This window comes from Abramis brama (assembly GCF_963993115.1).
Source record: "Abramis brama genome assembly, chromosome: 17".
NCBI classification, from domain to species: domain Eukaryota; kingdom Metazoa; phylum Chordata; class Actinopteri; order Cypriniformes; family Leuciscidae; genus Abramis; species Abramis brama.
The window spans coordinates 20,040,375-20,063,039 of NC_139979.1; the positions used below are offsets into that span (position 1 = coordinate 20,040,375).

A 22,665-nucleotide genomic window follows, 5' to 3' on the forward strand; every position below is an offset into this window, starting at 1 on the left:
AATGAGATTGACTCAGAAAAGATGTCAATGAATGCACGCGTGTCACCTGATCCACACATGCACATATTCTTTGTTGCATGTGCAAATTATGATACACCAATACAAAAGAAAACATTTGTATTCACAAAAATGTCTCTATTTGTACAAATTGCTACACATTCATTCAATTTTGAATTTTGCACACGCAAGTTGAAAGGCATTTGGTTGTAGATAGTAAAACATACCTGCAACCTTTATCAAGTTCATGGATTATAGAGCTTATTTTGATACTATATTCCTCCCACACTAGACTAACTAGGGAACAATAATTGAACACAGTGTAGTTACTATCTTCTGCCTTTGTAGGGCACTGCTGGCTACCAAACCATCTTCTCATTCCCGAGCTGGAGTGTGAGAGAGATGTATAAGAACTTTTTTTACCAAAGAAAGCGTGTGCTACTGTATGCACACTTCATTCCAAACCCATTCCCTCTGACCAGGAGCCAGGAAGAGCTTTCACTTACATACTAAAAACAAACATGGAGGGACAAGTCTGAATGACGCACAGGAGCCTTCACAGCCTGCTGTCAGTGCTTCCTGTCTGAGAGACCAACTGCTCTTAGCAGACTCTTTTGGTCTGACACGGTGCATGTGAGTGTGTGTGTGTGTGTGTGTGTATTTATGTTATGTAGAACAGCATACTTGCTTTACACTTAAAAAAAAAAAAATTTTTTATTGCTGGATGTTCCTTGAAAGAAAAAAATAACTTGAAAAGCAAAATTATATACAATAGTTATTTTACTATTTTATTCTTGTTTTGTGAATAAACCTCACTAAATTTAGTTAGATTTGGGTTATAAACAAGAACAATGGTTAAGTACTGGTATATTCATACAAATGCTTCTTATTCTTGTATACACTCAAATAGAATATGTATACACACATTCACATATACGGATACAAATGCTTCTTCTTTCCTGACACATCATTCTGTTGTTGACAAGGTTAAAGGTTACAGGTGCCTCTCTGTCTTTGACATCCTGTCCCAGGTTTCCTGCTTCCTCTTTTTTTTAAAAGCCCTACAACACAAACCAAAGAGCGTTGGGTAAAACATGCTGAGGCCAGTGCTAATTAATCTTGTGCCCATTCTTTTAGGTAATAAACATATATACTGTTTCAGTTCTTTCAGATGTATTATATTTCCTGAGGATTGTCCCCATAGATCTTAGTTAGGGTAGCGCCATATTTAATTTCTGACAGGAATGAAAACGAGGCTGTGAGGGATTGAAGTACGTTCAATGGACTGTAGTGTTGTTCAACAGCATGCCAAACGAAACAAAGAACTTTCACTAGAAGAAAACTCCATAAAACACTTTTGAGTATTGAAAATTACGTGTGATCTAGGCCCTTTATACAGTGAATGCCATTGAAAATACTGTAAGTCTATCCCTCACAACCTCATTTTCATCCATGTAAAATTCAATATGGCGTCTACCCCTACTAAGAGTTCTACTACTCTCAGACAATTTCCGGCGCCGTTTTGATTTTGTATGGACATAGGCCTATTAAATATCCCGACGAGCGCTTATTACATTTTTTTTGTCTTGCGTTTAGTACATACAGCAGTTTCTTTGACATTGCTTTATGTGTATATTTCATATTCTCTCTATGTCTCCCTCTCTCTCTTTTTTTCTCAGGATATAGGTGTTGTCCATTGGGGAGGAAGGAAATTCTGTCATTTAGAACAATGGGTCTGCTTCTCTATCTATAGACGCAGAAAAGGGGAGAAAGAAAACTAGAAAGAAATAGAAAGCAAGAATAAGGACTAGAGGACCCTTCTAGAACAACTTTTACATCGAAAATGAAAAAGACATGCTAAAAACTGGGTGAAAGGACAAATTCCGGTAAAGCAAAGCAAGGCCTCATGCAGAAAATGGACTATTTAAGCCTTATTATTCTGGAATAAGGAGACACAGAGCCGACCTCCACTGGTATTTATTTTATATTATTATAATACACTTCACAAACAACAACAGCCATTCCGAAGATTTATCCTGTTATAAAGAGGAAGCCCGTCACAGTGGGTAAGTCGCATTCAGATCATCCGCTGGTGAGAAAAGCCATTTTACTGACGCAAAATGACAGGTTTGGAGCTTTAGTCAGCATATACTGAAAGCCTTTCCCAACCAAATGTAGTAAATTTTGTGTCTTGGTTGTTCTACATCCACCATTAACTTTGTAGAATGTGATGAAATCAATTATGGTCACAGAGTCAACATATTAAAAGTGAAGTTCACTTTTGAGGATCGACAGAGGGCAGCTGACACTTAGGGGGTCTGTTCAGGGGTTTTCCCCGTCTGTCTGCGAGGATACATGGAGGTGAAGTCCACAGTCAGGGCGGAGGACAAAAACATGTGTTATTATACATAGCCGACATTCAGCGCTTTTAATCAAAGTATAAAAAGGATGATATTCATAGAATGTGGTTTGGCTGCATGGCTGATCCTCAGCAGTGATAGTTTCATGTTGGTTGATATCTTCGTCATGGCCTCTTGGCGAAGCCACTTGACTCTTACTTGACTTCCACGAGTTTGCTTAGCTCAGGAGCAACAGTGCCAAACCTCTGCTTTTCATTAGACATGTAGACATGAATGTGAAATAAATCTTTTTCTCAGAGCCATAACTATTCACCGCCTGCCGTCAACTTTGTGGCATTCCCTGCTAGCTGCGCTAATGCTCTGTTACTCATGGACTGTTAGATGACGAAGAATGTATGACATGGCACGTCCTGATTATTCAACGAGATGTTAGCTTTTCCTGCCATTTGTCTACTGAATGTCATTCACTGCCGAGATCTGATTTTGGAGAGGAATACATATCAATGACACAACCCCAGGAAATGAAATCTTTTACAACTTCAAAGTCTTGCGCGACGGCTAATATTGATATCTTATGTCAATGTTCTTCTGGTGTTTCTCTGCATCTTTTTTTCTCTGACTGTTAAGACATTTCCCTTTCTTGCTTTTTCCTACTTGCCCTGATCCTTCCTTTCTCAATTTATTTTTGTCCATTTTATCTTTCCATTCTCCACACTCCCGTCCAACCCTCACCTCCCTCTCTCACTCCCTCAGATGGAGGAGTCTGGCAGTCCCCGATTTAGGAAGCTCCATTTCCCAGTGGGCTTGTGGATAAATTCTCCACGGAAACACTTTGCCAAGTTGGGAGCTCGTTGGCCCAGTGCAGCATCAGTCAAGTCAGTGTTCTGAACTTCCTCTTACTCTCTGGATCAATGTTTAAAGGACAAATAAGAGTGTCCCTGATAAAGTAAAGTATAAAAAAAGCCTTCAAAAATCTAGTTTAAAGGACATGTGCCAAGCTCTTAGAAATGTATTCATGTTATTTTCATATAGAAAAACTTTTAAACCATTTTAAACAAAGTTTCAGTTTAATGACTCTAAATCAGTCTTGTGTTAAAATAAATATCATGAATTAATAATTCACAAAGTTTTGGGGGAGTCGCACCACATGCTATTTTATAAACTAAACTTGCCTTGTCATAAACAGGTCAAATTATCTAATATTTGTAATATCTAAGACTTATGACTTTGACACACATCCAAGGTCAATAAGAAAAATTACATTTTTTATTTTGACCTGTGCAGATTTAAAACAAATCTGCAAAGGTCCTCGCTTTGTTATAAGTTCATGATTCATTAATTTGTATATCTGTTTGTATGTTGGTTGCACCACATGACCTTGAAAGTTTATATTGAAATGTGAATAAATATATATTGAATATTTATTCAATTCTTTTTCTAAAGTAATTAATAAGGTTATTTTTTCAATAATTTCATACTTTAATAAGTTTTTTTCTTCATTACAATATCAGGACAGTTGTATCACCCAAATAGTTTTGAATTTATGCCACTCAAAAAGATTAAAACGAATCTTAATTCAGAAAATTAGAACATGTTCATCATAGAATAATTGTATTCAAGTCATTGTATGATGAATTACACTTTTAATTGTACACTTTTTCTCTACATTTGTGGCACGAGTAAGTGACATGTTTACTGTCACTGTGTTAACATTCCTCCTTCCAAATAATGATGACACATTAATGAAACAATTGTATGTGACATCAACATGTCTGTACATACAGTACCTCACTGAGTATGTAGACAGCTTATACAATAACAATTGACATACAATAAATGATTTGTAAATCACCTCCTTCCTGTTCCTTCATTTTATCAGGTCCACAACTAGCTCAGATGCCGCTTCCCTGCACGAGGCCCCATCATCAGTCCCTTCCTCCCTCTCTCACTCCACCCCTTCTCTTGCCCCACCCTCTCCATCCCCTTCTCCTGCCTTCCTCCGCCCTCGCCCAGCCAATCAGCAGTCCAGGGCCAAAAGGCTGTCTCACCTCTTCCTGAGAGGCCGGTCCAACAGCGACCGAGACCGCGCCATTGGAGAACGTGAGAGGGAAATATGGGCGCATTCTGCCACCCCTTCATCACATCACTACCTGCCTCCTGCTTCCTCTAATGCCCCTGGGTTGGTCAAGATCTATGGAGATGCCCTGTCCAGTGGCGCTAACTATCGGAGCCTCCTGGCAAATATACACTCCACTGCTCGTCAGCTCATTCAGCAGGTCATCACCCGCTACACTGAAAGAGAACGAGAGAACGAGAGTGAAGACACAGGTATTTCATTCCCTGTAATGGTCAACCAGTTTAGTTAGCTGTTGTGGTCACTAATGTGTACATTTGTAAAAAAATACAGCCCCATAAAATGATGCCAATGATCCATTCAAATACAAAAAAAGACAAAAGCACCATAAATGTATCCTAAGTCTTTCAGACTTGTGCCCTATAATGCAAATTGTTTTGTGCAATGCCAATGAACGTAGTAAAATATAGTTCACTAGTCACAGATATCATGAAATTTAAGTCATTTTTCACTGATAATTGACCTCCACTGTTGCTCTGAAATCTCATTCGCGAACCCCTTTCAGATTCAGAAATGGCACACAGACACGCCATGCCAGGTTTGATGTCATTAAAGCCAAAATGCCATCAGTCCTTTCATGTGTTATGACCAAGATTTGTTTTAATGTTTTAAAAAGAAGTCTCTTATGCTCACCAAGGCTGCATTTATTTGATAAATACAGTAAAAAACAGTAATATTGTTAAATATTATTTACATTTTAAATAAATGTTTTCTATTTGAATATATTTTAAACAGTTATTTATTCCTGTGATGCAAAGCTGAATCTTTAGCATCATTACTCCAGTCTTCAGTGTCACATGATCCTTCAGAAATCATTCTAATATGCTGATTTGCTGCTTAAGAAACATTTCTTATTATTATCAATGTTGAAAACAGTTGTGCTGTTTAATATTTCTGTGGAAACCATGATAAAAAAAAATTCTGGATTATTTTATGAATAGAAAGTTCAAATGAATACCAATTATTTGAAATGGAAATCTTTTGTAACAATGTAAACTAACGGCAAACTTTTGAAGAATAGTGTATTCCATTCCTCACAAAAAATCTTGGAATATAGTGCAATGTCCATATGAATCACTTTTATGGTGCTTTTGTGGTGTTTGAATTGTTGTATGTAAAGAATTAAGTGAAGATTATTCAGAAATACGATACTAACACATTTGGAATGACATTGGGTGATTAAATAATGATTTAGGCAGTTTCACATGGGTCCGCTTATATTGGGTATTCATTCATCCATTATCTCAGTCTTGTAATGGATGAAAAATAAAACATCAAAAGCAAGCTGCAGATAATTAAATATGCAACTGAGTGCAGACATCACAGATTATATATAGGAAATTAGGCTTTACCCGCTCATTGTATCATTCCCCTCTGAATGTCCTGACTTCCTGTTCACCTGGTCAGCTCTCCAGAAATATTCCCCCGAGGACTTCCTGTTATGTGATGTCATTGGAAAGCCCATTCCGCAGCCAGATGGAGCCATTAAATGGCAAACAGAGTGTCGAAGGGGCGTGGCATCCTGGGAATGCCCCTTACAGCTAGTGGATATGTGGAGACCCAAGGATGGTTTTGAACGACGGTTTGAGATCCAGCGCCTTGATGAATACGAGAGGGAGGAGAAAGAGAAAGAGAAAGAGAAAGAGAGAGAGAGGGATGGAGAAGGCTATCAAGGTTGGAACATCTTCGTATTTAACTGTAAGAGATTTTACAAGTGTATGAACCAGCGTGGCAATTCATTTGTGGGAAAACACTATTGTGGTAACAGGTGTACGTTGGAGGCGGAGCCGCATGTCTTCTGGGGGTGGTCCAGAAGAAGAACGAGGTCATCGAGGTCGGAACACAGAACTTAGGAGGAGTATTAGTGATATGAACCTGAGTCTAAGACGTCGTCAGGGCAACACTGCCACCAATGACCCTCGGCGTTCTGGAAATGCCTCAAACAATGGAAAGGATAGAAAGAACATAGTGAGCATGATGGCTACTGAAGGTGAAGAGGTAAAATAAAGATACAGACCAACTTTTCAATACATTACAACCTCAATAATGTGAAATCAAATTAATAACGCAGGGCTCAACAATAAGGACTTTTTTCTGCTTGCCCGGTTTTGGCCAGTAGGTCAGATTTCTACTTGTCCTTCCAAATTGTACATTTTACAACCTCTCCTAACCATTCCTTGCCATGAAAAGTTCAAATTAACAGATATTGCCCTTCCAACATTTTCACCCCATGAAAGTCTCTCACACTGAGAGATCCTGACCTGAGCTTCCTTATTGTTTAGCCATATAATGTCATTTATACCTAATATGACACAACATAAGTCAATGTATTATGTGTGTCATGATAAATGCATGTAATCCATTCCCAGTGCTATCCTTGTGTGATTTTTCAGGTCCCTGGGCCAAGAGGTGGTGGATGTGAGGCGGACAGACGTACTCGTGCAGCAGAGGAAGACAAAGACACCTGTGACCTGGAAGTGATGTCGCAGAGTCTGATCCTTCCACCGACAGATCGGCCTTACTTCCTGTTACTGCAGGGCTATGACCAGAGCAAGGCTAGACATGCATCAACTCACTTATCTTACAGCCATCCCATGACATAATTCCTGTATTCCTCTAATCACAACATACCATCAAAGCTTTCATACCTTTGAGTGGAATGGCCATTGAACAAACTGCACAAAACAGCCATACAGAAGCTCTATAAACACACACGGGCTGCACAATGCCAACACAAGCATGCTGTGTCTACTGCTTCATCTCTGCACAATGACCTCACACAAGCACATATTGTCAAAAACTGTAACACTCTTCATTCCTTATCGTCGCTGTATTTCTGCAACTTAAGATAGGAGATTGCACAGATTGTACTAAAGACCACAATGAAGATGATAACGGCTTTTTTCCACTCTCGTTGTTCTCCTTCTCACTCTCTCACTTTCTTGTTTATTATTCGTTCAGGACTTTGTGTTGTACATAATGACGGGTCACACACATGTTTTTGGGCGGAAGCCAACATTCCGTGAGCGTGAGATGGACAGGGAGAGAGAGAGGAAGGGGAAGAGGCCTCTAAAAGTGGACACTTACCTCTCAGCTCCTGACCTGCTTGCCCGACACCTCCTGATCCGAAGAGACGCAGCCGTCCCAGAGCAACCACGCGGTCAAGGTACCCTGACACCAAGCTAACAAAAGACAGATAAAAGCAATGAAGAACATTTCACAGAACGAAACGTAAGGGGTTTGTTGCACCTGGGCTCTGATTTTGATCATTTTTTACATTCGCATTCAATAATGCAGCGCCAAGGATTTCAAACATTCGTGATAAAACAGGAACAGGCAGTACTGACGTGAAGAAACACTGCAATCAGTGTTGGGTGGTTTAACTAAATATCTTTGCATTTGAGCCATTTTATTGATTAAATAGTGCTGACAAACATTACTTTTTTGATGCTTTATAATGCTGCCCACACCCTACCCGATTTTCGCCCTGGTTTTCCACTCACCTACAGTTAATGGAAATCACCAACAAAAGCCAGAAATCTGAGGCAAGTCTGCACTCAATCATGACCTCAGCTGACGATCACTATGTGTCAGTTTTCAAAGGCAAGAAACTGAGAGAAGTGCCAATGCATTGCAGATGCCCGAGAGGTATTTATGCTGCTGCCCACACACTATAAGACTTCCAAGGTCATCGGATTTCTGTTCTTTTTACACTGCACAACTGTCGGTCCTCGCCAATGTCAGTTTCATTCTAAACAAATTTCAAATGACAGGACTTGGACTGCAGACAGGTCTAGATATTTAGTCTGCTCATGCCGCCCACACCCTACACCCTAGCCCTGATTTTCATAAACATTTAATGGAGATTGCCGACAAAAGGCCAAAATGAGAGGCAAATCTGTGCTAGTTCACAGTGACATCTCCGATGCTCGAGAGATATTTTGCATGTTAAATATTGTCGGTGATGCCCGAGAGATATGTAGCACGTTAAATATCTAGACCTGTCTGCAATCCAAATCCTGTAGTGTGAAATGTGTTTTTTTTTTTTTGTTTGTTTTTTTTAAAGTATTTTTATTAAGATTTTACATTTTACAAAAAAGAAAACAAAATACATTAAGATGTATACAACTCAATGAATGATGATATTAGCAGTGTGAAATGTGTTTTGAAGGGAATTGACATCGGTGTCTTCTAACAGTGTAAAAATAACAGCAATAACATAGGCATAACACGGACAGCAAAAAGATCACTAGTGACAACCCTTGGAAACAAACATGCAAATCCTTCCGTTGTGCTAGCTTATATTACTAGCGACGAAGAAGGTCAATATTAAAGTTGACAAGAAATAGAGTTTGCAGTAGTCTTTTCTTCCCTATTGTGACATATATCTGAGTGAAACAGCTTCTCAAACAAGAAAAAATGTAGGACGGGATTTGATTTTGCACATTGGGAATTGATTGGATTGTTGTGGTTTGCTATTGCGGTGATGTTATGCGAGTGACAGGTTGCCCCGCCCTCACACCAGTAAACACATCATCAGAGAAGATAAGAGATGTTGCTGCAAGTAGGAGGGGAAGTTATTTTTATTAAAGATTACAAGGGTACATGAATTAAAAATAAATAAATAATAATGTGCATGGATAAATCATTTATAATAAATACTGTAATATTCCAAAAAAGGTAAATTTTTACATGCTTGTGAAACGATGCAGGTAAAGACATTCATCAAACAAAAAACTATAAAACATTAACAATACACAAAAGCACTTAAATACCACAGTGTTTCTGTGTATTTTTGTTCTGTATGTACCATGGTAGTACTGTGGTATATTGGAGTACCAAACAAATACCATTGTTCATGAATATGGTAATTATTCAGTTTGCACAAACAGCAACTAGCAATTTATAGTTTTCCATTTTAATTATTTGGGGGATTTTGTTTAAACGTGTAAGCTATTAGATAAAATTATAGCTTACTATTTTAAATATTTCATATTTGTTAAAAATTTAAATAGCTTAAATGCATAGCAAGCTACTTTTGTAATGTACTGTAGCTTCTAGTGCAACTAGTTTTTCAGCTTTTAGCTTAGCTTAGCTATTTTTCTTCTGTTGCTAGTTCAGCTAGCAACATGTTTTGAATAGCTTGCCCAATACTGTCTGCAATTATGCTTCTTGTTCTCATTCTTCCTTAGCCTTGGCCCGTCCATTCAGAGGAGGACCTGTCACTCTTAATGGAGCTCCACTTTATAGAGAAGCAGCCCTAAAGCCAGGAGACTTGTTGGGTCTTGGCAGCCACTTCCTTTTCCTTTACCGTGACCCCCGTGTGACCCCCGCCCCGCCCCTGGCCTTACCGCCACCATGGCAAGGTGACATGTCAACTTCCTACGGCCCTGGTGGGATGACAGATAGACAGGAAATGCTTCGGCAGTATCTGGGGTCCACAGAATCACTACTGAGATTCCAGGCCAAACATGCCGATGCCTTGCTGCAGGTAAACACTGATACGATCGAATACTCCTGATATATCTGTCATAAACAAACAGTAGTGCATGTACATACAGAGTTCTGACAGGGGGATTTTATCATAATGATTTGCTGAACGGAAATCTGTTGACTACAGCGATTTAAAAATCACAGCACAGTTCAGCCAACATTTCTGCGTAAATGTTTATAATACGGCATACTTAGTGAGTGTTGCAATGAAACTTAATTTAGGAAAAATATAATCACTGGTGTAACAAATACTGCAGTAGTTTCAGTTTTTCCATGGCATCATAATATTTATTTATACAAATCGGTTACTACTTCTACTTTAATTTCAGGAAATTATTTCGAAGAATTCCAGTCCAGATTCAGGGGGCGGGGCCTTAGCACCTGCCTTTCTTCTGTCGCTCATGATTGACTACGCCTCTAAACATCTGGATCCTGAATTAACACCACAACTGCTTTTAAAGGCAGCCAATCAGATCAAAGGAATTGTTTGGGTAAGTGTCCAAAAGTGCTTTTGTTTTGTTAAACCTATAAAACAGAAATGAGAGTTTTTAAATTAATATATACAATAAATCATTAACATTATTATTATTTTAACAACTGAATTAAGGATTAATCTTGTGCTTTTAGTTAACGGCTCACATTCAGATTTAAAAAAAAAGTATTTCTATTTTGTCATTTTCATCCCATCAAATGTCTACCAATCAAACCAATATCAAACTAAATGGATTTATAACATGACAAATACTTCTGTTATTTTAATATTATTATTAAAGTCATTTTAATGATATTAATGATCATGCTAAATGATGTACAGTATAATATAAGTAAAAATTAACACATTATATCTGATTCGATGTTGATGAAGTGGTGCTTGAGCCTCACTCATGGGACAAAATAGTCTGGGAACCACTGGTCTAGATGACATTAAATATCATGATATCATAAAGTGTAAAACCACAACCTTTATTAAGGGTAAAGTGAAGCACAGGGTTGGGCTGTTATGTAACAGCACTGAGACGGCTATTGGAATGCAAAGGTGTTATTGAACATGACATGATTTGAACAGGCCATCACTGTTCCGTACACTTTTTCTCTCCTCTTTGGCTCATGCAAAGTTGTTTTGTCAAACTAAGGCACAGATCAAACTGGAGTAACAGTTAAAACACACAACAAACACTAATAGTTTATTGAACGGGAGTGTCTTAAAATGAACTCTCTCTCTGCACTGTTAAACTGTGGTTGAGGAGCCACAGCTGCAGACACAGATAGGCTTTCATTGGAATTTCGCCGTAGTTTGTAAACAGAGGTTGACTGATGTCATTTCCACCCGTTTGGAAAATGTGCTGTCATTGTCCGGACACATCAGCCAAACACTCCCACCCATGCATTCATCCGAGTCTGCATTAATCTCTCTCTCTCTCTCTCTCTCTGTTCCATTATTCATCTTTCAGGACAAAATTAAAGAGTTCGGTGACAAACATCCAACACAAAAGTAAGAACCTGCACTACCTCTCCATGCTGTAGATCTGTATACACTGTTCAAACATTGTTGCTCAGTGACAGGCCTGTAAACAGTAAATTCCTATCACCTTACCCAGCACTGAGCATGTGTTGTGTTGTTATGTATTTAATGTTTAAATATATAATTAATGTATATAAAAATATTTTATAATGAAATAATATTACACAAAAATAAATTTATATACACTGCTCGACCAAAAAAAAGAAAAAAAAGTAGCTGTTTGGACTTAAATAGGCAAATGCTTAAGAGTCAATGATTGGATAATTATTGCAGTGATTATTATGTTTCTAGCATGTTATACTGTATGTTTGGCAACAGTTCTTCTAACCCTAATTGATGGAGTGTGCAGATTTTTATTTCTTAATCAACCATGTGAAAGACACATCATGGCCATATTTCAGGATGACAATGTTCATCAGACTGGGAGGAAGCATGAAGAATCATTTACATGAATTAACACCTCTGAGTCCAGAACTTAAATTCATTGAAAGTCTTTGGGATGCGCTGGAGTAAACTTTATAGAGTGCTCGACTCTTGCATTGTAAATACAAGATCTTGACCAAAAATGTATGCACCTCTTGATGGAAAAAACATCACAACATTTATTTCCATCAAGAGGGGCATACATTTTTGGTCAAGATCTTGTATTGACAATGTAAGAGTCAAGCACTCAGTAAAGTCTACTTAAGTGTTTTCCTACATGGTTGTTTAAATTATTATTTTTTTTTTTACTACACACTCCATCAATTAGAGTTAAAAGAACTGTTGCCAAACATATAACATGCTAGAAACACAATAAGCCCTGAAACAACAATCCAATCATTGACTCTTAAACATTTGCCTATTTAAATCCCAACGGCAACTTTTTTGGGGCCGTTTCAGAGGTTCTCTGACCTCACCTTGCCATAGGGCAGCCATTTCTCCTGCATCCAACAAGTTGATTACGAGAACTGATTGCCATCTTATCTACCCAGACCTTAATATGTGGCCTTATTAGGAGATGATCAAAGATATTCTCTTCACCAGTGCCTGGTCATACATTTTTATATTTTTTATATATAACATTTTCCTCTAAAGGCAAAAAATCTTCTAAAAATCTTTCTAAATATCAAAGACTAGCAGAATCCAGACCACACCTATAATGATAATGACACAGAGAAACAATGTCACAATTTTTTTCCCCCAGCTGATGGAAGTGATGTAAAACAATGACAGCCTATCAGAATCCATCCTGCTTTAAAGAGCTTGAGCCGGTAGACAGCAAAACTGTAGTGTGCGCTTAGAATAAATGATATCATCCGCTGATGCGGACGCTAATAGTTATCGTTCTTGGTGTGAACGGGCCTTAAGAGTTTGAAAACTTTAGAAATTATAAAACTTTTCTTAGATGCCACAAGCTAAAAATGTCAGATGGTGACCAACCATGTATTCAAATTTTAAAAACAAATAATTTAAACAGAGCAATGTATCAATATATATATGTGTGCATTTTGTGCACAATGCAGAGGTTTTATAATGTTTTACTTTATTTTTTTATGGTTGTTCAGCCCAGCAGAGGCTGAGGTTGAACTTCCTCCCCCAAGCGTGCAGAAGCTCTCATCTGACCTTCAACCTCTCATGTTCTGGATGTCCAATGCCACGGAGCTCCTCAACTTCTTTCAGGTCAAAGTCGAAGCCATGGAAAAAGAATGGGAATTTGAAGGTGAGCGAGAGATCAGCGATTACAGCATGTTTTCTGAAAACCAAAAATACTTGTATTACACAATGTGCCATATCTTCTGCTGTAGACGTGTTATGTCTTTTGTTAAAATAAATCAGTTTTCTCTCATCTCTAACTATTCCATCTTGTCCTTTTTTGGTAAACCTGCTAGTCTAAGCAAACATTATGACCTGCGGAATAGGCCTGAACTTTGAAAATAATTACAATGAGAATATATTCAACATACTGACGTATGGCTCATACAACTCAAATACAAACAGCTCATGGAGTAAACGTTAAAATCTTTGCCAAATGTCAAAATGTACTCGTCATATGATAACATATTGTGCATTGTCAACAAGCAGCAAGTTTTCTTTCAAAGATGAGCTTCGTAAAATAATTATTGTCAATGAATATGCTGAAACTAATTGCAATTATTATAAATTATCAATGCTAATAATAAGCTACTTAGTCACACCTGAGATGGTCTGAATATTTCCCCATGTTATTTTATGGACATTTTGAGTTATGTATGGTAAGTTTTGTCTCACATTAACCTGTAGCCCCGGGTGACCCTGTGCTTTCGGCTGACATGGACACCTGTTCTGAGGCGCTGGCACAGCTGGACGACGTCATTATGCACACCTTTCAGCAATGTGTTTACCATCTGACCAAGGTGAGAGAATGTGCATCAGTGCTGCTTAAATGACCCATTTTTTAATATAATGTTTTATATGCATTTATATCTCATTTCCTCTCTCTTTCAGACATTATACTCCCTCCTCCCAGCACTGTTAGACACTAACCCCTTCTCCAGTGAGGAGAAGAAAGGAAAAGCAGGAGCCAAGGACAGAGCAGGTAGTGAAGGTGAAGGAGACGAGGAAGAGGACGTCTCCACTTTGCCGCCCACCGTGGCTGGACTGGTGGAAGTGTATCGCTGCTCTCTGCAGCTTTCCCGAGAAGCTTGCCTCTCTCCGCCGCTAACCTCCCAAACATTTGGCTACCTCTTCTTCTTCACAAACACGTCTCTTCTCAACACACTCTTGGAGAGAGGTGAGAATTTACAATCTTTCATAAACACAATTGTGTTTGCGCATGGTTTCGAGCAGCGATGACAGAAGCTGACTTGTGATGGCAATGAGTTTATGGCTGGACCAGCAGTGTGATGTTGAAAATGATTTGTTCGTTCCATCTTAAACAGACAGTCTGTTCTCTTGGTCACGTGCGGTTCAAATTCGAACAAATCTGGACCTGGTTCTAGACTGGCTACAAGGAGCAGGCCTTGGAGATATTGCATCAGAGTTTCTAAAGAAACTATCAGTTACGGTCAATTTCCTGTGCATACCTAAGACACGCCTTATTCAGGTGAGAGTCTGAGAACATACGGACCCCTGCGCTGAATATGAAAATAAATTTAACATCCATAATTCAGTCACATGACAATACATTTCCACTCTCTTCCTTCAGTCATCCTGGTCAAGTTTACAGGAAGAACATTCCTTGCTAAATCCTTCCCAGCTTCACCATCTTCTCACTCATTATAAACTTGGACCAACGAGAGCCCCACCTTCCTCATGGGCTCCGCCTCTCGATACCGAGCTTGGAGGTGGTGAGTCACAACCTTGATAAATTAACAACTTATTTTTTAAAAAGTAATGATAATGATAATGATAATACGTCCCTAAACTATAGGTTACATCAACTTCTTTTACATACACTACTGTTCAAAAGTTTGGGGTCAGTGAATGTTTTTCTTTTTAAAGAAATTAATACTTTTATTCAGCAAAGATGCATTAAACTGATCAAATGTGACAGTAAAGACATTCAGCTTCAACACCACAGGAATAAATTACATTTTAAAATATATTCACAAAATAGTTATTTCAAATTGTAACAAAATATCATAATATTACGGTATTTTTGATTAAATAAATGCATTCTTGCTCAGCATAAAATACCTCTTTCAAAAATATAAAAAAATGTTTTTACTGACCCCAAACGTTTAAATTGTAGTGTATATGTAATATACTATGTAATATAATATGTATTATGTATAATATATAATTTTTTTCTTTAATATTATTCACATGTTTTCAGACATTTTTGAGAGTTTCTTGGACCATCCTCCTCTTATCTTGCCTAACGAGACACCTCGCCTGGACCTGACTCAGCCAATCCTAAGCCCTGATCTACTGAAGGAAGTGACACGCCTGCGAACATTCCTGTGGGGGCTCGACCAGGATGAACTTCCTGCTAATCAGAGGACTAGACTGTAACATTATTTCATTCCAGTTGTGAAATTATGAACATTATCTAGTTCTCATATAGAGAAACTATCAGTCTTTAGATACTATAGTAAGCTACATAAGGGCCTGTACATGTAAAATTCATTTCAGGTGACATTCCTACTTTCTTTGCCTATCAAGCACATCTGTTTGATTTTAAAGGAAATACACTGGCGTAATTATGAATATGTATAATTAATCGCATTGGTTACCTTAAAGATTTATGTTATAGGAAATCCATTGCCTGGTTGCAATGATAAATGCCAGTTTATTTTACACAGTCTTCTAATGTTCTGTTAAAGTAGGTTTTTCACTGTTTGTATTTCTGTAATAAATAAAAATGACATATATCCCCTGGCATGTTTTATTATTATTATTAATGGATTCTCATAGTTTGTGAGAGTCTGTGGAGGCCACCTGCTGTTCTATTGATCAACACTGGGTGGCATGATCGCAATGGATTCAACGATTAGTTAGTGAGAAACACCACTGGTCAGTTAAACCACCAGTTCACTAAAAAGGCAAATCACTTATGACATTTATATGAAAATTTATATAATGTAATTCTTGAAGGGTTCTAAATTTTAAATAGTCTACTTGTTATACAGTATGCCATGTGTTTACAGTGGAAATACTGATACTTGCAGGTGCCCTTACAAACATTTACCAGGGCAACCACATACTAGTTTACCTAAATACCACAGTTACTATAGATATTGTTACTACTGAAAACCATAATAAATTAATATGTGGATTTATTTCTCTTTTTAAAATTTTTTTTTTATAACTGTTCAACTAATCCCAAGTTATCACAATTTTACTGCAGTAATAACTCTAGTTTCCATGGAACCAATGTTTAGAAAGATATTCCTAATCATTTGTGCTGGTAATATAGCATTTTGATAGTTCTACTACTTTGAAGTCAGGGTAAACCCTCGGTAAACATAATTAAGGGTTATCTTTTTCTGTGATACTGTTCATATAGGCCTAGTTGATGTTTACTAGTAAGGGCAAATTCCAATCGGAAGTGCGCATCCCTATGCCCTACTCACTCCGAAGGGCAGAGCCTTTGAAGTGGGGACTTTGGAGGGAGGATTTGTGTTTCATGAAGCCGTTTGGAACGCACTTGGCAAAGGGAGCAACGAAAGTCCAAGTAATTTTCCTCAGTAGCTTCACATGGAATGTTACTACGACAACGCTAGGCAGCGACAACAGGAACATTTTATTCTTGGTGTTAATATGATACAAATAAATGTACATTTATAATGAAGTTTTTAAAATATGTTTTATATGTATGTGTGTGTGTGTTCCTGATCTGCTCTTAACTTTATAAGTTAAAGGTGCAGTAAGCGATTTCTGAGAATCATTGCTGTAAATATATTAATAATATGATATTTGAAATCAACTCAAACAAACACACACACCCCTCCCTTCATTTCTCCGCCCCCATAATGCATAAAAAATAAAGCAAAGATAACAAACTAACGACAAGGAACTTGGAAGAACAAAAATGAACATACAGTACATGAGTAAATACAAGCTCGTTGTAAGTCGCCAGCAGCACACACTCGAAATCAATGTTACTCATGCATGGAGCAGAAACAACGCAACCTCAGTTTTCAGGCCTTCCCGCTTAGGTCTCTCAAGCGCTGGAAAGCTTTTCTAATATTAACACGGGTCCTAAAGCTCTTGCCTGATTCTAACCCTTCTTTTTCCAGTAATATTGCTCTGACTTTTTCTCTTTTGTAATGTCTCTCAGCCATCTTGCTTTCTACAGTCTTTCTTCAAATATCCCTCTTGCTCACTCTCTCTCCTCCCCCGTCATGAGTATATACTATGGGGTTAGAACTGCTGCATTATTCCAAATAAATAGATTAAGGTCCACAAATAAATGTAAAGAGTTTCACAAAAAACAACAACAACAAAAAAAGAAGATTTGCAAATAAATGTGTTTAATGTCACAAACATAATTCTGCCTGGAATTCATTTGTGAATCGCTTCCTGCACATTTGTGAATCGCTGCATGCATTAGTGGATCGCTTCCAGTGCATCTGTTGATCCCTGCTTGCATTTGTAGATTTTGAAACACTTCTAGTGTCAAGACATGCAGACAAATCCATGAATATGTGGACTCACTCCACCCAGCGTGACCATCTGCTTAAGCCAATCAGATAGCAGCCATTTGCTCTGACCAATCATAGCACTCTCTCACTCCAACCAATCATGATTTGCTTTACAATCAGGGTGGTCATGCCCTGAAATAACTTTGCTCATTCATCTGCATTGGCTCAGATAGGAAGTATTGGGCCCATTAAATTGGTACAATAAAAGATGTTTAAAATTTAGATTTCATTAGACTGTATATCAAGCCAAGACAAAGTATTATATTTTATGAGTCTTTGGAAATTTCAGAGAAACAGCGCTTTACATCTCTGTTATGGGAACAACGCATATGGAAGCATCACGTTATTCAAGATAGAACAGAAAAGCATCAATAGCTGTCTAATGAATAACTGGGGCACGTTCAAGCTCAAACCGGTTTCCGGGTTGAACGACATGTTTCCTGGAAACGGTGTGCAACAGGGTTTGAGATACGTTTTCTCTTGTTTGGTGGGTGTGTCAAAAATGTCAGCCCAATCAGCAGCAACATGTATATAAACCATGCAGTATTAAAGAGACAGCTCGCACAATGGGTCCAAGTAAAGTCGTTTACAAATGTGTCCGCTGCAGCTCGGTATACGCAACAATTGAAGATATTAGAATACATGTTTGACGTAAGAGTTTTATAGTAAAAATATAGCATATCAACAGTGATCAGCAATAATGATAAGCCTAATACTCACAATAAAAATAATACAGTCATATCATAACACAGTCTCGGAGGTAAGAAGGTAAGAACCTTCACCTGAAATGTTTGTCTTTTCATCCTGAAATGTGAGGCAAATGTTGGATCACAATAATTAGGAACCACAGTTTCCACAAATCCCTTCACTCGATTGGGATGTTCTCTTTTATTCTGGATGGCAAGGGCAGTGACTGTAACATCGAGCGTATTTTGTAGTATTAAACACGTATTTATACCGGTTTCATCACAGGCTCTGAAAATTCTTCAAAAAGAACACAAAGAATGGCCTTCTCAGCTGCCATAGTTGCAGCTCTTGCAACTTGCACTTGGATGGGTTAAATGAAGATCACAAATTCCAAGTATGGGTTACCATATTTGGCCTTCACATCACATCACTTTTTCTCCTTTTCCATCTCCAAACCTATTCTGCTCACAGGTGATTTGGAGGATAGTGCATGCCCTCTCGCTTTGTTGCAATTTGATGATTTTTGTAAAAAAAATAACTTCTGCTTTTGCTTTTCAAACTCCCAGTGGTTTCAGTTTAATATGTTGCAGGCTCATTTATAGATAATAAATAATTGATATGGACTTGTGGAAGGGCCCTTTGTGATCCCTTCAGTTGTGCACTTATGTTCACGCCCCTATAAATGGCGTCCCCTTTCCGAAGTGCCCTTTAAAAGTGCAAAAACACCGTTTGGAATTTGCCTAAAATGCATGGTATTAGGGTTTCCGACATTAAAACCCAGGAATAACGTTCTTATATACATATTTATGAGGCCAGCAACAGTGATTGGGTGAATGCAGCTCATGACGGGTCCATTACCTGTTTGTCCATCTCTGAAAAGTTTGCCACGTAATAGCCTAAATCTGCTCTGGCTGTTACCTCACAAACAATTTAGAAAAGCACACACAAACAATAAAGCCTAGTGTCTTCACTCCATTTAACAAATTTATTTTTTAACTTTTTTTTCAGATATGGAGACAAAATATGAATATTTAAGCACTGATGCGGTTTATAATTAGCTGTCTGTTGCTAGACAACTTGCTGTAACAGTCTAAACATGTCATCAACGTGTTTTTTTGTTGTTGTTTTTTGCATTTAAAAACGTGAGGCAAATGATAAAAAGGTAACCTATAGAACCTATAATAAAAAAAAAAGAGTTAAATGTTGAAATTTTTAACCCTTCGCCATCCGTGTTTTCTTTTATTAGCCTATTATTATTATTATTATTATTTTAAGTTGCCAGTCTACGCCAGCGTTTTTGGTCATTTTCACAAAAGTTTCATGGGCCTCAGAATATTTTGTTGAATGAATATCTGAACATGATGCAATATATCAAAAGAAAGAACAGACCCTCTGCTTTTAAACAAAAAATCGGTTTTATTCTATCTTCATGCATTCTTTTTTATCAACAGAAAAAAAAAGCAACATTTGAGCAAAAAGCTGAGAAAATCTTGTTTTTGTCAAAGACTAGCCTACATCTGGATCATATTCAGAACGATGATCAAAAGTAACACAGATTGAGTAGCCTATATCGAGTCCATCAACACGAATGCTTGCACAGTCATACCACTTCCGGGGTCGGCATTTCATGCAGTAATTAGCCAATTTTGATTTGTATCCTGTTCATTGTTGATTATCGCATTATTTGTCATATGCATACTTACATTTGAGATCGCTTGTTTCAGCTGCTTCTTTATTACCTGTGCTTTGATCTGGAGATTCTCAGCCAGCGTCTTTACTTCCGCATAGCGCGTTCTATAGCGAAGTGCAGCATCAAAGTACTAGTGGCAAAACTTTCATAAAATTAATTTTCTCAGAAAAGGAGACAACGATTTTAGAAACCGATTCGCTAGTCGGATTTCGCATGATACGAGAGAATACTCACCCTTAAAGTTGTCGATGTAGCTCGAAATATATAATTTAAAGCCCTTCTCTTTCTTACTCTTAGGTGCGACAGCTAACTGCCTCAAAATATTGTTAACATCATTCACGTTAACCGCTGGAAGTTCTTGTAAACAGCAAGTGTAATTTGCAGGGGGCCAATGTTTCGGAAAAAACTGAAGCTTCCCCGGGCGCCGCCATTGATTAGCAGACCATCACCTGCTGTTAGCATTCCATTGACTCCCATTCATTTTGGCGTTACTTTGACAGCGAATAACTTTACATCTGAGGCGTTTAAAGACTCCATTTGTCCATTATTTATTTCTAAAGAAACACGAAAATGTATAAAAGGCTCCATTACCTTGTATCTTACGTTATGGCCCCGTAGAAGCAGTTTTTGTAAAAATAGGCTAACGATTGCGTCATAACCACGCGACTCTCTGTCGCACAGTAGAGAAATTACCGTATAGACAGGAGGAGAAGCTCGCAGGCAATCAGGGGGACGTGGAGGCAAAATGACAAAATAATTCATCAGAATACTTAGCAAAAGTTTCTCCTGCTCCTAGCTCATGGACAGCTCCTACTCTCGCTCTCCGTCTCTGCAAGTTTCGGAAGGGAATGATTCAGATTTCTCTTGACACAGCTACTAGAAGACAGACGGGTTGCTCACATCACATCTACGTCGTCAAGCTCAGTTTGAGTCTGGGCAGTACGGTCAGCCATCAGGAAGTGAGAGCTTCTAATTGACTTCACTTTTCTCCGTTGAATCCAATGGGGTCGCTGTGTCCATTTCTTATACTGTCTATGGTAATTTGCCATTATCTCCACCTAATGCAAAAACGGCTTCCGACTCAGCACCGGATGTAACTGGGCGGGCTGAGACAAAACGCGGAAGCGATCGTGCATAGTGCCTATCCGTACTCGTTCAGGAGAAGCGTAATAGCGCCCCCTAACTTGATAAATTAATGTTATCAATGCTAAATAAGTTATTGGCAGAGAAGGGTTTTCTCATAAATGACGAGTTAACTGTTCAATGGTAGGGAAAGAGTAAATAGTTTTTAGAACGCGAGATGCTGCAAAAGACACGAACAGTCAATGTTCAAACAGTCAAACAGACATGTTTTACGCTAAACAATACTTTTGTTGTGAACGATATGTAGAGTTTACTATGATAAAAAGGTTATTTTATAAGGGAAGGCAGAGAAGGAAATGTCGCGACTCGCGACAGACAGGACTCATTTACGGCATTACCACAGTATTCCAGGCAGGTTTTTGAGCACGTAAATCACGACTTCAAACCACGACTCACGACTTTGTAGCGTTCCAGGCCAGTCACGCCAAACTACCTGAGCACAAGGAATTGTGGTAGCTAGATGTAAACAATGCGGCAATACACTTTCATGACATACTTATTGTTTCAGACACATAACATTGTAATACATAATCGTGTGTGTATTATTATCATTATTATTATATTATTATTAATTTGACTGCAACGTTATATTGTCCTAAAGTGTATTCTCACCGTGTGCCTGCAGAAACACTGCATCCGTAAGGGCTGCCATTGTTGTTTTGTATAGTTTCGCGGGCTATGTGACGTCAGAGTTCGTAACTGGGAGTACATCGATCTAGTACGAGTTCACGGGTGGGAAGTCACGGGTTTGACTGCCGTTCCAGTGCACTTTCACGGGTTTAAGGTTGGAAAAACACGGGTTACAGGTTGCCTGGAACGCACCATAACATAGATATAGGCTACATAATAAAGGCAAGTACTTTTCAAGCTGTAACTGACTGTCATAAATGTTTGAACTGCGTGCGTCACTGCCATTACACGATCTGCTGAGGTGCATGATGTGATCCAAGTTAGCTGTCACGCTTTCTCCAATGGTAAGAGATACAGACCTTCTCATCTCTGACCATCTCTGGTCAAACACGAACTTCTAGCACGTGATTACTTAGAAAAATACGGAGCCCCTTAAAGGACATGGTGGGAAAAAAGGAGATGGGAGGAAAAATAATAATTCAATGCTTTTGTGTTCGCTCTCAAATGTTTTGCGTTTCCCAGAAACTGAGAAACGCAAGATTTGTGAGAGAACGTAAAGCATTGAAAAATAATTTTTATCCATCTCATATTTTTTCCCACCACCATTAGGGGCTCCGTAGAAAAACACTTGAAAAGCAGTGCAGTAGCCTACAAAACAACCTGTTTGATCGCCCTCTGCACTGCATTATTTTAATCCTCAAAATATGCTATATGTCCTAACCCAGGGTTAAAAGTGGTAGGCTAAATAAGTGTAGTTTGAAGTGTAGGCTATATTTATTATAGAGCTATCTATGTTGTGACGGAGAAAGGATGGCTACTTCACACAGGCTGCTGTTTGTAGTTTCTTATTCCTGATAAAACAACCTTCTCACTAACAGTGACGTTCGAAAATAAACACTCTT

At 38.3% G+C, this 22,665-nt stretch overlaps 1 protein-coding gene across 2 annotated transcripts; it reads left to right on the plus strand.

Moving 5' to 3' along the window:
• Positions 1-430: 430 nt before the first annotated feature.
• On the plus strand, positions 431-15,848 carry rasip1 (Ras interacting protein 1). Of its 2 annotated transcripts, XM_084088173.1 has the most exons (17): positions 431-630; positions 1,677-2,063; positions 3,111-3,232; positions 4,237-4,685; positions 5,899-6,165; positions 6,260-6,489; positions 6,885-7,046; positions 7,453-7,657; positions 9,684-9,982; positions 10,314-10,475; positions 11,436-11,476; positions 13,054-13,208; positions 13,769-13,881; positions 13,973-14,258; positions 14,407-14,570; positions 14,673-14,814; positions 15,303-15,848. In XM_084088173.1, exons 3-17 carry the CDS (start codon positions 3,111-3,113, stop codon positions 15,479-15,481), a joined length of 2,976 nt encoding a protein of 991 aa, XP_083944299.1. In that variant the 5' UTR covers positions 431-630; positions 1,677-2,063; the 3' UTR covers positions 15,482-15,848. The 2 variants fall into 2 exon arrangements, with proteins under 2 accessions (XP_083944299.1, XP_083944300.1); XM_084088174.1 differs by lacking the exon at positions 431-630 and having other exon boundaries at positions 1,753-1,970.
• Positions 15,849-22,665: the final 6,817 nt, after the last annotated feature.